The sequence below is a fragment of the Sminthopsis crassicaudata genome, chromosome 2 (genome assembly GCF_048593235.1).
Source record: "Sminthopsis crassicaudata isolate SCR6 chromosome 2, ASM4859323v1, whole genome shotgun sequence".
Lineage (NCBI taxonomy): Eukaryota > Metazoa > Chordata > Mammalia > Dasyuromorphia > Dasyuridae > Sminthopsis > Sminthopsis crassicaudata.
In genome coordinates this window covers 362269756-362286246 of record NC_133618.1, presented here as the reverse complement: position 1 = coordinate 362286246, position 16491 = coordinate 362269756, and the positions used below count along the sequence as shown (strand labels likewise).

Below are 16491 nucleotides of genomic sequence, written 5' to 3'. Positions count from 1 at the left end.
TCTTTATATGTTTTTTTGGTGCTGTTTCTGAGATTTCTCAGCAAAGTTCCTGACACATCATAGGTGTTTAGTAAAGACTTTTTGATTGGTTACTATTCTGTTCCACTGTTTTTTGTTTTTAATTTTGGCTCAATATAAAAAAATTATTAAAAAATTTAAATATCTTCAAGAGCAAATTCTATCTACTTGTTTTTCTTTCTCCAAACTGACTCCAAAATGCCTTTTGTATTCTGTTATAACTTTTGTTATGATTAAATCCATCTTTAATAAGGAAACTGTTGGTATTTTCATTAGCATCATAATTAAATAGTTTAATTAAATTTAGGGAATAGTATAATTTTTACTGAATTAATTGGACATCTTATGAATTTTTCTCAAAGTATTTAGCTCTTCCTCTGTTCTGCCACAGTGTTATAGTTCTTATAAAAAGGTCATATAAGACATGTTATTATTTTTAGATGGAGAGATATTCATAATATATGACAACTGATATGCAATTGGCAGGGAACAATAAGAAAATAAGCTAAGTCTAGGCTTTACCAAGAATTTGTTTTGCCAGATGGAAATGAATCACGAATTAATTTTAAAAGTTTTAAACCAAGGTGTATGATTTTTGAATGAGCTCTAAATTAGCTAAAATCAGTTTTATCTCAAATTTAAGTAAAATTTTACATAAAATTTATCCAGGTTATAACAACTAATATGAAAGTTTAAAGGAAAAAAAAATTGAAAAGGAGTTCCTCACAAACCTTTTTAACTTTAGTCCATTATTTAATTGCCAAGAAAATTCACTTGACATTTAAAGTAATTACATAAATTTTTTATAGGTCTATAGAAGAAAGCTTTAATCTGTCAGATGAAAGCTGTGGCCCAAATCCTGGAATTGTTAGGAAAAAGAAGATTGCAATTGGTGTAATTTTTTCACTTTCCAAAGATGAAGATGAAAATAGTAAATTTAATGAATTCTTTTTTTCACACTTTCCTCTTTTTGAAAGCCACATGAACAAATTGAAGAGTGCAATAGAACAAGTAAGTAGTTTTCACATTAGTTTTACATCTGTCTTTTTTTAATTTCTGATTTGTGTTAGGAAGATGTTTCTTTATTCATTCAACTAGAGATTTACTGAATGAATGCCTGCCACATTATGAAATAGGAGCTGTGAATATTTCTAAAACTCAGTCCTGGCTTTTTTTTTTATATATATAATTTTTTTAAAGTTTTTAAAATTTGTTTTAATTGAATTTCAAATTCTTTCCCTCCAACAGCCACCCTTCTATTGTACAAATCATTCAATATATAATCCACATTTGCCATTTTCAAACCCTCCCTCAAAAAAAGTCAAGAAAAATAAAGTGAAAATAATGTTTCAGTCTGCACTCCAAGTTCATTAGAGGAGGATAGCGGAATTCACCTTTAGAATTGTGGCACATTGTACTGATCAGAGTACATCTTAGTTGATCATCATTTCAAAAATGTTATTTACTATATATTATGCTCTCCTTATTCTGCTCACTTTCCTTTGTTGCATCAGTTCATATAAATCTTCCCAAGTTGTTTTTTTCCTTCTGAAACCTTCTTGCTCATCTTTTCTGAGAACACAGTAGTACTCCATCACAATCATATACTGCAACTTGTTCAGACATCTCCAAGTTGATGGGCATCTCCTCAATTTCCAAATTCTTTGCAACTGCAAAAAAAAACTTCTTCTCTAATTTCTGCTTTCTAAGGAACTGGTAATATAGACATAAATGTAGAATGTTAATGATAGCTCAAAACAGACACAAAGCTTTTCCAATAGAAATAGGGGATTGAGGAGGAAAAGATTCAGAAAAGGCTTTTTGAAAGAAATAGAATTTGTACTGGACCTTAAAAAATGTCACCTTTTGCTAGGTAGAAGAAACACTGTGAACTAAATCACAAAAATTTGGGGGAAATATATTACATATTCAGAAATAAAAGTCAAACATTTATTAAGAACCTCCTTTGTGCCAAGTATCATGTTTCAGTATACAAAGAAAAGCAAAAAAGATTTCCAGCTTTCAAAGAACTTCAATCAACTAGAGTAAGGAATATGAAAATTACTGTGACAAAACAAGAGTTTTGAGTAGTAAGGTGGAGATAATCTTAGCAAGAAACATTGAGATTCAGAAAGTTTTAGGAAAGCATCATGCAAAAAAGTGTAATTCAAAGTGGGATAATAGTGAATTTTATATTTTATTCTAGAGATAATTGAGAATTGTTGCAATTTATTAAATAGGGAAATAGCATAGTGCTTTAGGAAAATCATGAAAGATAGAGAAATACTAGAGTGGGGATAAATATAACACAAGGAGACTAACCAGTAGTCAAGGGTAAAGAGATTTTACTAAGATGGTGGCAGTGTGAGAGGAGTAAAGATGTTGTAAAGATAGAATCAATAGGATTTGGACACCTGATTGCACATGAGGGATAAAAAAGAGTGAGGAGTTGAGGATGACATCTAGGTTGCAGGCCTTGATGACGGGAGGAAAGGATACTGTCCTAACAGTAGTAATAGAGAAGTTAGGAAGAAAGAAGAAGTTTTGGGAGAAGATAATGAGTTCAGTTTTGCACATTTTGAGTTTAAGATGTCTACAGGAAATCCAGTTCCAGAAGTCCAGTAAGTAACTAGGCATGTGAATCTGGATGTCCAGATAAATAGATCTAAGAATTATTTGCATAGCAATGATAATTTTATCCACAAGTGCTGAAGTGATTAGTTTTTTACTCTGCTCTGGCTACATGAATGGGAATAATAAGAGGTCTTAGAAAGGTTGGAATTTTGGAATTATATCACATGTTGTTGACAGAAACTTCATCTCTAAAGTGTCAGAAGCCAGTGTGAGCTTGTTTCTTTTTAGTTACAGGCAATAAATAAGTTTGATTAACAAAGTAATTCTGTAAAGCCCAGAAAGTTTCACAACTAATTCCTCTTTGTTGGCATTGTATGCTTTGACAGTTTTAGTGAAAGATTTAAAGTATGAAAACTTTGAAAACACTTTTATAGACATTAAGTGATAAATACAGAGTATAAAGTCTGTAATATAAAGAATATAAAACACTGTGCCTCTATCTTTCCCTAGATAGGAAAATTGGCAGTCTGTTCAAGGTTTTCTAAGAATAGTTATGTTTGACTTCTTAGCTATATAGACAGGTGAGAAAGCAAATGTGTGACTTTGTTTTTCATTTTCTCTTCCTGTTTTCACCATGGTTACTATAAAAATTATATATTTAATGATTATTTTCAAGGCTATGAAAATGAGCCGAAGGTCAGCTGATGCCAGTCAACGGAGTTTGGCATATAATCGTATTGTTGATGCCCTAAATGAATTCAGGTAAGTATTTTTTCCTCTCTTTTTATGGTATGGTGCTTTGTCTAATAGTACATAAACTGTTTTCTGTCCTTGTTATTTTTACATACTTATCTTGATATAAGTATTTTTGAAACTAGTGAACTAATACTCAAAATTAAAATGAAGTCTACTAGGCCAGTGGAATACCAATTGTGCACGGTGTTCAAACATAACAGTGCTTAGCACAGTGACTGGCACAAAGGAGGTGGTTAACAGATGTTTATTGAATGAATGACCAAATGAATGAATTTGGGAGTCACCAATCATCTGAGTTTGAATTTTGGGCTATCTCAGAAAATAACATATCAGGAAGTGTTCTCCCTTTTTTTGGTTAGTTACCAAATAATTAAATCTTCAGCAGAGAAGATTTATCAGGGATATAATAGGGTTTTTTTCCCTTTTGTGTCCCAGAAGATACTTAGATACTAACATTTCTTTTTAGGAATAGACAGAAGAGAGTTAATCTCCACAATAATCTTCCATGTTTTCAGACTTGTATTTATATTCTTGCTCTGTTAACTATTACAACTATTTTCCTTTGAACTCCTTGTTACCTTTTCCTGTTTGTGCTCTCTAATCCTGCATCTAGGATTGCTACTATATTCACTTTACCTGTTTCTGCTCACATACTATTGAACCATGACAAATGAGTTCACTGTAAATTCATGTCTAATTTTAACTAGGTCCTCACTAATGTGCAACTATCTTTTGTTCTTTCTTGATGGTATATTTTTTTCTCAAATTTCCTTCCCTAAGGACACTTCTCTAAGCAGCAGAACTCATCCTATTTCACTAAAAAAAACTCAAAGTTCATTGTGAATTCCCTCATCTCCCCAACTACACACATCAAAATCCTTCTACCTCTTCAGCCATATTTTCCTTTACAACATCCAGTGCAGAATATGTGACCTTTTTCCTTGTGAAAATCAATCCTGCTATTCACACCCTTATCCTTGATCTCATTCCTTACTGGTTTACTACCCCAAAGGGGAGAATTGCTCCTCCAAGAGATTTTCCCTTTGATATCTCTTTTATTTTAAATATCTTCCTTTTTCTGTACTAGCTTCTGTTCTGCTGTCTAAAAGCATGCCCCAATTTTTCCCTCCCTTAAAAAATCTTTAGTTTCCTCTGCTATCTCCTGAAACTATCATATCTCTTACCCTATTCACTGGCAAGATTGGTTATTTATGTTCAATAATTCTGCTTTCTCTCTATTCACATACTTTTCAACCTTTCACAGTCTGGTTTTTAACTCTTACTGTTAAACTGAAATTGCTTTCTCAAAAAAGAATCAGAAGATATTTTTTAAAAGTCTCGCAAACCTTCAAGCATTATATAAATGTGTTATCTCTTATTATTTCTATTATACATCCTTTTTGACTTGTCTGCAGCCTTTGACCCTGTTGACTACCTACTCCTTCTTGGATTCTCTCATTCCTTTTGTTTCTGTAGCATTGTTTTCTCCTGGTTCTATTCTTACTGTCTATAAATCCTTCCATCTTATTTGATGGGTCATTATCAATTTCCTGCCAGAGTCCTATTCTAGACCCCTATTTATTCTTGTGGCTCAGAGTTTTATCCCTTCACACCAATTCAATTATTAATATCTGTGAAGAGGATTTCTAAAATCTATATTACCTAGCCCCAATCTCTTTACTGAAGTCTAGTCCCAAATACACCTAGAAGTCCCGTTTTCCTTGAGTACATGTAACATGTACATAGTTAAGTAAACGTAATTATAAGGTTGTTTGAGGAAGAAGGGACTAATAACTGGAAAGACTGTGAAAGGTTTCTCAATCTCAGCATGTTCAAGTTAGAACTCACTACCTTTTACTCCTGTTAGTTTGATCTTCCCCTAGACTTCTTTGTCACACGTTATCCAGATCCATAACCCTGAAATAATTTTATAGTTTCTCCTCTCTGTCTCACCATACCTCACTATATCTCATTTAAATACATCCCATTCTGTCCAGGCCTGTTATCATTGTCATTATCATCACATATATCTCATACAAGTTACCATTAAATTTTAGTGGCCATATAATTTTAAATTATAAATTTTTAAAAAATTTTAAGGACTATACTCTAGCTCCAATTTGGCTTTCCAACAAAATTTCATATTAATCCCTTTAATGCATTCTTCATTCAAGCCAGACTTTTATTTGTGTTCTACAAATTCAATAGACCTTCTCCCCTTATCTGTGTCTTCACATATTATCATCTATTCCTGAAGTGAAAACCTTTCTCATCTCTACCTATCAGAATCCTTTTCTTAGAATAATAATATCATTAGTAGAGTTGGAATGTACCTCAGAAGCCTCATTTTAAAGCTAAGGAAACTCAACTCAGGTATCACATATTCTCTTTAAATTTTCCCTTTACTCCCAGTGGTGCTCTCTTCTTTCTCCTACTTTGTAGTTGATTTTCTTGGTGTAGATGTTGTATACATCCAGGAATGTATAAGTTTTTTAAAAACAAGAAGTATTTCATTTTGTCATTTTTTCCCCAGCATTTATTATGTGTCCTTAGCGATTAACAGAAATTTTTAATAAGTGCAATTTAATTTATTTTAATTTAATTCAATTCATTCAGAAATTTGTCTCTTGAAGTTCAAAATTTTAAGGTTTTTTTAAGCCTAAGGAGAGAATTTTTGAATGGGATAAAAATTCCTTTGAGTTAGATAGTACAATAGAAAGACTATGACTTAGAGTCAGAGAACCTGAAATCAGATCTAGTGCTAGGCTTAGATTTGAGAAGGATTGGGTTTAAATCCCACACTAATACTTACTAGTTATAGAACCCATCATGCAGCCTCTAAGTAATAGATAAATTACAGTCCAGATCTGTGATCTGTATTAAGAGTTTGAGCTGAATGGAGTTTCAACATTGAATTTCTCTGGGGTGACAAAAATCATTGTTCCTTCACATACTTCCTTTATCTACAAATAGAATTAAGATACTTTCTATATGATTCTAAGTCATGAATTCTACATAATTTATTAAGTAAAATTTTGATTTTTAAAAAATTTCACCTTTTTTAAAAAAATGTAACTTGGCTTCCTATCAAATATTTATTTGTTAATCTTGTTAAGGCATACATACACAGATAAGAAGAACCACTTTAGGCTCAAGATATTAAAATTATTATATTCTTTAGGTACTGAGAAAAGGTTTTGGGAATAATCCAATTTAAGATTATATGATTGCTGTCTTTTCATTGTGGTTTATTTATGCTTTAGTCTATAATTTTAATACTTTAGAATAGAATCAAAACTACAAAAACACAACTATTCTAACTAGCTCTTGGGATGTGTAAAACAATATAGATATCCCTTCTTTTTCTTTCATTTCCCATTTTTCACCTAAAAAAAGTCATTTCTATGACATATTTATTTTGCACAGTCTGTATCCTGTAGGTACAGGTGTGTTATCCACTCAGTGTTTGTTTCACTTCGTTAACTTTCCTGAGAACACAGCTCAAGAATTAGAGGTTAAAAACTAGTTTCAACTTCAAACATGCAGGTAGAATTTTCAGAGAAATAGATTTCTGGTATGTGTATGGAGAAATACTGAGTTTTTACATGTTATGCTATCACTTCTCTGATATCATGGCTGTCTTTCAATAATGAAGGACGAATAACAGAAAGAACAATGGAGAAATATCCTAAGAGCTCTCCAGAGGCAGAATGGGTTATTTTCTTATAGGTATTGAGTTTTCTATTACTTCAAAGTGAAAAGGGATGTTCTAGAGGGAATTCCTATTTGGATATGGGTTGGACTACATGAGATTCAGTGATTCCAGAACTCTTTTTAATTGATTGAAATCCTAAATTTTGGTAATTTATTTATTCATCTTTGATACCACATGTTTTTTAAATAGGAGCTTCTAAAATAGTGCTTCCTACACATTCATAAAACCTATTCTCACAGAATTTTCAGCTTGTCTGACAGATAGGATTATAAATGGCATGAGCATAAGTTTTCTTGATATTTTAAGTTTCCCCAAATTCTCTTAGGATATCTATCCTAGTTAATGATATTTATTGCCTTTGATTCATATTATATCTGAAAAATAAAATTGATCTATTTGAAATGAGACACATGTCAAACCACTTCTCTCATAAAAAGCACACAAAATATGGGGATAACATTGAAAACTATGTAATTACAGTGATTTGGACAGTTTATAGAAGTTTTGTTGTATATAATTCCACATAAATTAGCTACTGTATAGCTAAAATTTTGAAATAAAAATGTGATATGATAACTTGACATTCTAATGTGACTTAACAGTGACTTACAAATTATGTCCTTCATTAATGTGGCAGCATTTTTGAGGCAGGGAATTCATTCTTAATGCATTTAAAGTTTAACCTGTTCATGCTTTAATCACAATGTCTTTTCCTAAACTCATAAATCTTCTAATCTTATATGAAAAGAATGTGAAATGAAGAGTCAGAGTTTTTATCTCAAAATGTTGCAGTCCTTATTATCTCACTTAAAATTTCTTTGTAGTCATAGGCTGAAATATGTCATTCCAGAAATAGTTTAGAAGAATTCCCCTTATTTGCTTAAAAGAATGAATCCAAGCCTGTTAATTCTGTTTCTATTTCTTGTTTACAACAGCAGAATAGTAAATCCTTGCCCTTGGTTTCAGGACCATTATTTACATATCTGGAATTGAGGGTTCCCTTTACTGCAGTCACATGATTATTGGCTTGCTGCCAAGAGAATCTGCTTGGCTGGGAGGAAACACTATCAGTTACAGATGCAGCCAGAGTTACCAGAATAGTAAATAATGTCACAAGACTCATTTATTCCTCTCCACAAAAACATGGTTTGGAATATCTTGAGTTTAAGATGGAAGCAGGGTTTTATTTTTTTCTCCTTAGCTAACCAGAGGTAAATATTTGGCCATATTTTATTGTTGTAATAGAGCATATGGGTCTACTTATGAGCTTTGTGGTTGGCTGCACTTCATAATGTGAAGCCTAAAGGCATGGCACTTTCCCCTCTTGCCTTAAATGATACTTAATTTTTTAAACTATTCTTTCTGAGGCTTTAGAAAGTGTGGTCCCTTAACTGAATATCCCATATACTTTTTAGACTCTTATTGTCTGAATTCATCTCAGTTCAACAAACACTAAGATTCTGGCATATGAAAGGTACTTTTTGGGTGTCTACCTTCAGGAAGCTTACAATCAAATCCAGGAGTGTGCAGCATATAAATAAAGTAATGTGATTTTAGAATGCAATAGAAAATATATTTGCAAAAGAAATATATTCTGTGAAAATTTTTAGGAAAAGATTTATTAGGAGTATTTTGAGGAATCGAAACCATAGAACACTTCTTGTAAAAGGTAGAAGTAGAGTGAAATTCTAACTATATGAACAAAAGTAGGCTGAAAGGCTATTAGTTGAACTGTTTAAAAGCCTTAAATGCCAAACTAAGGAGTTTGGTTTTTTTTGTTTTTTTAATCCATAGTTAGTAGGGAGCCATCATGTAGTAAATTAAAAATATTAATTTTACTTTTATATGAAAGATGGATTAGAAAAAGAAAAAAACTAGAGGTGGAGAGACCAATTGAGACTATTACAGTAGTCTAGACAGGATATAATGATGAATTGATATTGAGTGATGATAGTATAACTTAAGAAGGATATGTTTAGATTATTATGCCTAGAAGATACAGTGTGGAAATAAATTCAATAGGACTTGAAAACTGATTTTTTAAACGTGGGACTTGAGAGAGTGAAAAGAAGCCAATATAATGTCAAGGTTTGATCTTGAGGAACTATTTCATGATTTTAGCAGAAATAAAAATTCAGCAGAAAGGATAGGTTTTAGGAGGAAGATGAGTTCCTTTTTTAATATGTTAAGTCTGATGTGCCAGAATGACAATAAAATGAAGATGTCCAGCAGGCACACACAAATGCATGTATATACACACCAAAGGGGAAAAAATATAGCTTGGGCAGAAGTTAAAGGTACCTTTGTGGAACACCTGCATTTAAGAGAGAAAGATAAGAAGATAAATAAATAAAAAAAAAAACAGTAAGTTTTCAAACGAATAAGAAAACCAGAAAGAGGAATACCACAGACCTAAGCCAAAGAAGAGAAACTCTCCCTATCAAAGAAACAATATCAGAAGCTATTAAAAGGTCAAGGAAGACTTAGAACTAAAAAAGGACTATTTGATCTGGCAATTAAAGGATCATTGTTGAGAGCAATTTCAAAAGAGAGTTGACTGCATTACTGAGGGTTGAAAAGTGAGTTGTTGAATCTATAGATCTAGCAAGGGTAAATACCTTTTAAAAAATAGAAGGAAAAAAAAAAGGAAAGATTAACAATTAAAAGAGGAAATAGAGCACCAACACTTAAGGAGATAGTAGGGTTGAAGAGGAAAGATTTTTTGTTTTGTTTTGTTTTTAGAGCAGAGACCTGGCCATATTTATAGGCATGGGAAGAGTCTTATTAAAAGGAATCTTTGTCAATAAAATATAGAAAATAGAACTTGATTAATAGATTAAGTACGAGAAGAAATAGAAAGGGGTGGGAATTAAGGGCACAAGTGAAAGAGCAAGCCTTGGCAATAAGAAGCATCTTATCTTTTGATATCTTCTGGATAAAAGAAAAGCTAAATGGAAATGGAAGACAGTAGATTTTATTTTATTTTTAAACTCACTTTTTATTTTTCCAAATACATGCAAAGATAATTTTGAACATTCACCTTGGCAAAATCTTGTGTTCCAAATTTTTCTCCCTTTCTCTCTTCTATCTCCTCCTGTAGACAACAAGCAATCTAAATTAAATATGTGTAATTCTTCTTAATATATTTTCATATTTGTCATGCTGCACAAGAAAACTTGGGTCAGAAGGTAAAAGGAAAAAAAAAACAAGCAAACAGTAACAAAAAAGTGAAAATACTGTGCTTTGATTCACATTAAGTTTCCATGATTCTCTCTCTAAATGAGGATGGTTCTTTCCATTACAAGACTATTGGAATTGCCTTGACTTACCTAGTTGTTGAAAAAAGCCAATCCATCATAGTTGATCATCATATAATTTTACCACCATGTACAATGTCCTCCTGGTTCTGCTCACTTCATTTAGCATTAGTTCATTCAAGTCTTTCCAGGCTTTACTGAAATCAGTCTGCTCATCATTTTTTATAGAATAAGAATATTCTATTATGTTCACATACCATAATGATGAGGCTTAGATTTGGGGTACCCAAATGAAATTAGGGTTACTGCAAGTCAGGGAGTTAAATAAGGTCTAAATGAGGTCTAGTGGCAGCGCAAAGGAAGGAAGGTCTGGGATTCCCTTCTGGTGGCAAAAGTCCCCTGTACAGGAATTTACAGACCTGAAAACCTAGATTGATAAAAGAGGTTTATGATGGGTTTTGGAAGTAAGGTAAAAGTTTAGTCTGGTTAAGGAACTAGGTGAGAGTAAAGAGAAGGGGCACTGGAAACCATATTCCAGTGGACAGAGGCTCCTTGGGATGCTAAGCATGGCATAGCTGGCATGTTTGGAACCTCTGCCAAGAGAGGGTTTTAGTTTGATTCTTTTATACTAGGGGGTTTTGGCTACAAGCTGAAGGGGGCTCGTGGGTGGAGTCTGAGGTTGGCTCCTTGCTGGGTTTTAGCTAGGATTAGAATTTGAATTGAATTCATTGGGTTTCCCAATTGAGCCATCCCCATCCAGATAACAAAGATGACACTGTTTGTCCTTGGGGTGGAGTCCCCTCACTGAGGCAGAATTGAAGAAGGTTTTCTCCTTTAAGGATTTTTCAGAGTTTTGGGGTTCTCTTTTCAGTAACTCATTCAGCCATTTTCCAACTGCTGGGCATACATTCAGTTTCCAATTCCTTGCCACTACAAAAAAAGGACTGCTACAAACATTTTTGCACATGTAGATCCTTTTCTCATTTTTAAAAAATGATCTCTTTGGGTTATAGACCCAGTAGTGAGACTGCTGTTTCAAAGGGTATGTGCAGTTTGATAACCCTTTGGGCATAGTTCCAAATTGGAGAGAGTAGATTTTAAAACAAAATGAAATTCCTTTACCATATGTTGAGGTTTGTATGTCTTAGAGGAGTAAATTTTGTCAAGACTCATACAAAACATGTAAGTCATTTTCTCTGAAACATGTCCTCAGGGGACCTCTGTGTTCTTTCTTGGGACTCTAGCCCATCGACCAACGCTTGACTTTTCGTTCAATTAGCAGACATACATTAAATACCTAAATAAATATGTTCAATTATGCTTATGTTCTAGGCTTGATGAATGTTATTTTTGTTGATGTTTGTCCTTCATTCTCAAAGAGGCCCATGACATCAGGGAGGTGATGCCTTGACATGCAAGAGAATTGGATTTAAATGAGAGAGAGCTGTGCAAGGTCACCGGCCTCACTGTCCCTTCCAGAGCCATCTGAGTCCAGTGGCAAGCTATAGAACCAGATGAATAAAGATGGCTCTCCATTCACGAAATGAAATGGAACTTTTTAAAACTAAGGTCTTCAACAGATCTCAGTTTGATTGAGGGCCCACCCATTCAATGATTAAAGCTAGGTAGCTATTGAGGCAAAAAAACCTCTTCTTTTACCTAGTCCAAAAGAAAAAATCTAAATAAATAAATTAATTAATATAGGAGGGGAAGACCCTCGGGGTTTCTGGCCAAAGCAAAAATGACTGCTATTTTCATTCAATCTGAGTCAAGTTGGACCCAAACAGTGACCAAAGAGTGATCTCTAAAGGATATGACATTCTCTGACACCATTGGTGGAGAACATCTTTATAATTAAACATAAGACAAGGTAAATCATGGTAAAAGAAGCATTATCAACAGAATGTATCAGAGATTTGTGTAGAAGCTAGAACCAGAAGCACCTTATAAAGGAAAACCTTATAAAGGAATTTGAATATTGGGGTAATGGAGTATAATCTAATTTAACTAAATAATAGAATTGATAAAGGGAAGTATTATCAGGTGAGGCTGGAAAAAAAAAATGAGTGGCACCAGATTGAGACAGCTTGAATATTAGATACAGTAGTGTTTGAATTTTAATCACTAAGACTATTTGGGAACCACTGAAATGTTCAGAGCAAAGAAATGACAAATTTAACAAATCTTTCTTAGTTTAAGATGGTAGTTTGAGATATCTTCAAGACTGCAAGATAAAAATGATAATGGGATTGAAATTCAGGAATGAAAATAAGCTTATCAGATAAATTTGGAAGTTAACTGGGCCAAAATGACATATGAATGCAGAGGAATTCACCAAAGGATATAATGTAGAGAGATCAGAGAAATTTCGAGATTGTGTCTACTGTGAAGGACTGTCAGAGGTACAAGGAGAGAGAGATTATTATTGGATGGGGAAAGAGGGAACAGGGAATACTAGGCATAATTTTGATGTCTACTTCTAAGCAAGATTAATCTCTTAAATTTTTTGAAGTGAATTTATAGTTTGTGAGATTATAGTTTTATATTTTAGGAGTTAAGATCCAAAAAAATAAAATGTCTTTTTTGGACACATATTTCTAAGAAATTTTAATTTCTCTATCTAAAATTCTTTTTTAGAACAACAATTTGCAATCTTTATACAATGCCTCGGATTGGAGAACCTGTCTGGCTCACAATGATGTCTGGAATCTCTGAAAAGAATCAACTTTGCCATCGTTTCATGAAAGAATTCACTTTTCTAATGGAAAATGCTTCCAAAAACCAGTATGTCCAATATTTTTTCAATATAAGTATTTTTCTTAAAACTAGCATCCCAGTTTATTTAAGATGTATGTCAATTTTTTTTAACTATTAACATTCTTTTTAATGAAGTCAATGTTTTACTATTGAGCAAATATGAAAACTGTCAGATATGAGTAATAAAAGTACAAGAAAATCAAACATAATCTTTTTAATTAATATAATTTCTATTTATCTTGTTTAGTTTGTGCCTCTGATGGTCTCTGAGAGTTGCTGTGGCCAAAAAATTCATCACCTTTCAGCCAGTCTGCTGAGTAGCCTCTTCAAATTTAGCTAGCCAGTTACTTGGCCAAGACATTCATTTTATTTATGGACCTATATCTAAGACATTTCTTACTGTTAGGGCATACCTATCAGAGTTAGTATAACCCTCAAGAAGTCATTCCCATGCCACAGTATGGGGTAGAACTTGAATGAAGGAATAGTGTGTGTATATATATAATAAATTAGAATTCTCCATAAATTTTGTTCTAAAATACCTGTTACCGTGTGCTAGGTGGCACAGAGAATAGAGTACTTGGGATCAAGAAGACCTGAATTCAAATGTGGCCTCAAAACACTAAGTAGCTGTGGAAACCTGGGCAAAGCATTCCTATTTGCCTCGGTTTCTCAGCTGTAAAATGGAAACACACTGGAGAAAAAAGTGGCAAACCACTTGGTATCTTTGTCAAATAAAACATGGACAAGTCCATGAGGTCACAAAGAGTCAGATCCAATTAAAAAATAAGATTTATTACTACAAGTTCTATCTATTCATGAAAAATCTTAGAACAAGAAATTACTTAGGTATTGGAACCTTTCTGATATATCCAGTTCAACAAAAATTTAAGTGTTTATCATGTGCAAAGACATAAATAGATGCTAGGGATACAAAAGTAAAAAGTTACTTTATTCAAAGATTGTGTTCAACATAGAACATATTGTTTTCATATGTTCTTTCTTTAATACTTTTCACAAATCTCAGAGCCCAAATGAGTGACTGAGAAATGATATCTCCTTTGTAGGTATAAGAAATTATTTTGTTCAAATAGTCTGTATCATTTTGCAACTCAGAAAAGTATATTTCCATTAATTAGACATTTCATTCATCAATGACAGTGTCATTTGAGCACCTGAGAAAAAGTCATGAAATTATTTTTTTATTTTTTTCTGGAGTAAAATGCTAGTTATGGGGAAGGGAGGTTATTATTGCAATAATTACATCTGTTAATTTTCAACTTCTTTTTAAGGATTGTTTTCTACTCACCCAAGGAATAAAAAGTTAACCCATTAATTTTTTTTCCTGTTACTTCTCAGAATCAAAGGATGTGCATATTTCTTCCCTTCTTTTGTCTGTTTCTTTTTAAACTAAAATATCAATTTTTTTTCCTCTTGCTTCAGTCCTTTCTTAAGATTTCTGTAATCTCATGTAACATATAGTGCTTTAGATGATTAATGATTAGATGTCTTACTATTGAATGTAATATAAAACTACCAATAATAATGGGAAAACATTTATTAACATGCATCACAGTACATGTTCAGTTGAATGGATGATCCTTTTTAGTAAACATGAGATTTTTCTTACCAACTGTTATTCTACCATTAGACTTAAAAGTTAAAAGTATTTCCCAAGTTTTTCTAGTGTTTTATCCCTATCAGAAAGTTTCTAAATAAAAACTGCAATTTTATTTTTTTCATAAAATTTGTTTCAATATGTCCTACAAACCCATAGTATTTACCCATAACAATTCACAATTGAATTCCCCACAATGCAAGCTCCCCCAAATAAACAAATAAATTTATTTAATTAAATAAATAATCAATATTTATTTCAGACTTCAGAACAAAGACCAAAAAGTGTCCTGGGTAATTTTATTTGTTGGTGGTGATACAGAACAGTATCAATTGCAAAAGGGAATTAGAATCAATTTGATTTTTCACTATCACATTTCCCTTAGCACTTTATCTTCTGCATTAATTCCCTTCATCATACATTTTAAACTTTTAGCCTACAAAAGGTTTGCTAAAAGAATACTTTCTGAATAAGGCATACGCTTGTCTTTAATAACACTGCATACTCAGTGTACTTTCAGAATCACTTGACTATAAACATTTATTTTAGGATATAATGTGAAATTTGATTAACTGGCTTGTAAAAGCATTAAAATGAAAAGAAATCATTTTTCTATGATTTTATCTATTATCTTGAGTGAAAGAAAACACATTGCTCCTCTAACTTACCCCCCCCCACACACACCAAAGTAAAGAAATCCATTAGCACCATATTTGATGTATTTGTTTGGAAACAATATTTATTCATCCTACCAGAGATGATAAAGTTGTATTTAAACACTTTTCTGAGTCTTAAAAAAATAAAGATAAAAACTTCTAATTCTGAGAATACTTAATGCATTAGGATAGAGCATTGAACTTGGAGTCAGGAAGACTTATTAGCTGTCTGACCTTGGGCAAACCACTTAATCTGTTTGCCTTAATCCACTGGAGAAGGAAATGGCAAACTACTCAAGTCTCTTCTCCACGCAAAAAAAAAAAAAAAAAATCCTATGGACAGTGTGTTCCATGGAGTTGGACACAACTAAATGATACAGCAACATTAAATGTTATTTTATATCTGAGTTATTCCGTCTCTAAAAGTATCATTTATATACACCAGACACTTCTCTATCCTGTGTAGAGAAAGCAAACTTGACGCTAAAAAAACCTCTTCTTCCTCCATCCTCAGAAAAAAGTCACCCAAGCCCGTGGTGCAGGCCATCCTGAATAAGGTGGAGGTGGAAGAGTTTTTTATTTGTAAAAAATAGAAGGGAATATACCATACCTATTCTTCCCTAAGTAGCAATTATTTAACTCTTTTGGAATCTAACTTATCATGCATGTCATTTTCTCCCCAAGGTAGGCAAACTGATAGACCAACTCAGCAGAACAATATAGCCACACTCATTAGCAAAATTAATTAAAAGTAGCTAAATTAATCAATAAAAATGTATTGAACATCTGGTGTATGCCAAATGTTGTCCCAGGTTCTGGGTATGCAAATATAAAAAAAATGAAATACAATCCTTACAAGTTACTTACATTCTGATATATAGGAGACAAGTACCTATGCCAGTATGTACAAGATAGAGATGAATAAATATGGAGTAGTTAAACACAAGGAACTTAAAACAACAGGCATTTAGAGAGACTCACAGAAAAGGTTTCATGTAGAAAATTAAGTTTGTGCTGTTCTTTAAAGGAAGCACAGCTTTCTTTGAAAAGGTGGAGATAGAGGTAAAAAGGGAGTACATCTAGATATGTAGTTCAGCCCATTGTAAAGGTACAGAAATAGAAAATGCAATGTTATATGTG

At 32.6% G+C, this 16491-nt stretch overlaps 1 protein-coding gene across 2 annotated transcripts in view; it reads left to right on the top strand.

Moving 5' to 3' along the window:
- The window catches only part of FNIP1 (folliculin interacting protein 1), a 108202-nt gene that overhangs the window by 77846 nt on the left and 13865 nt on the right, over positions 1-16491 (top strand). For both annotated transcript variants that reach the window (XM_074290959.1, XM_074290958.1), the window contains 3 exons: positions 828-1029; positions 3269-3354; positions 12958-13104. In XM_074290959.1, coding sequence (XP_074147060.1) covers positions 828-1029; positions 3269-3354; positions 12958-13104 — 435 coding nt within the window. The remainder of the gene's footprint in view (positions 1-827; positions 1030-3268; positions 3355-12957; positions 13105-16491) is intronic.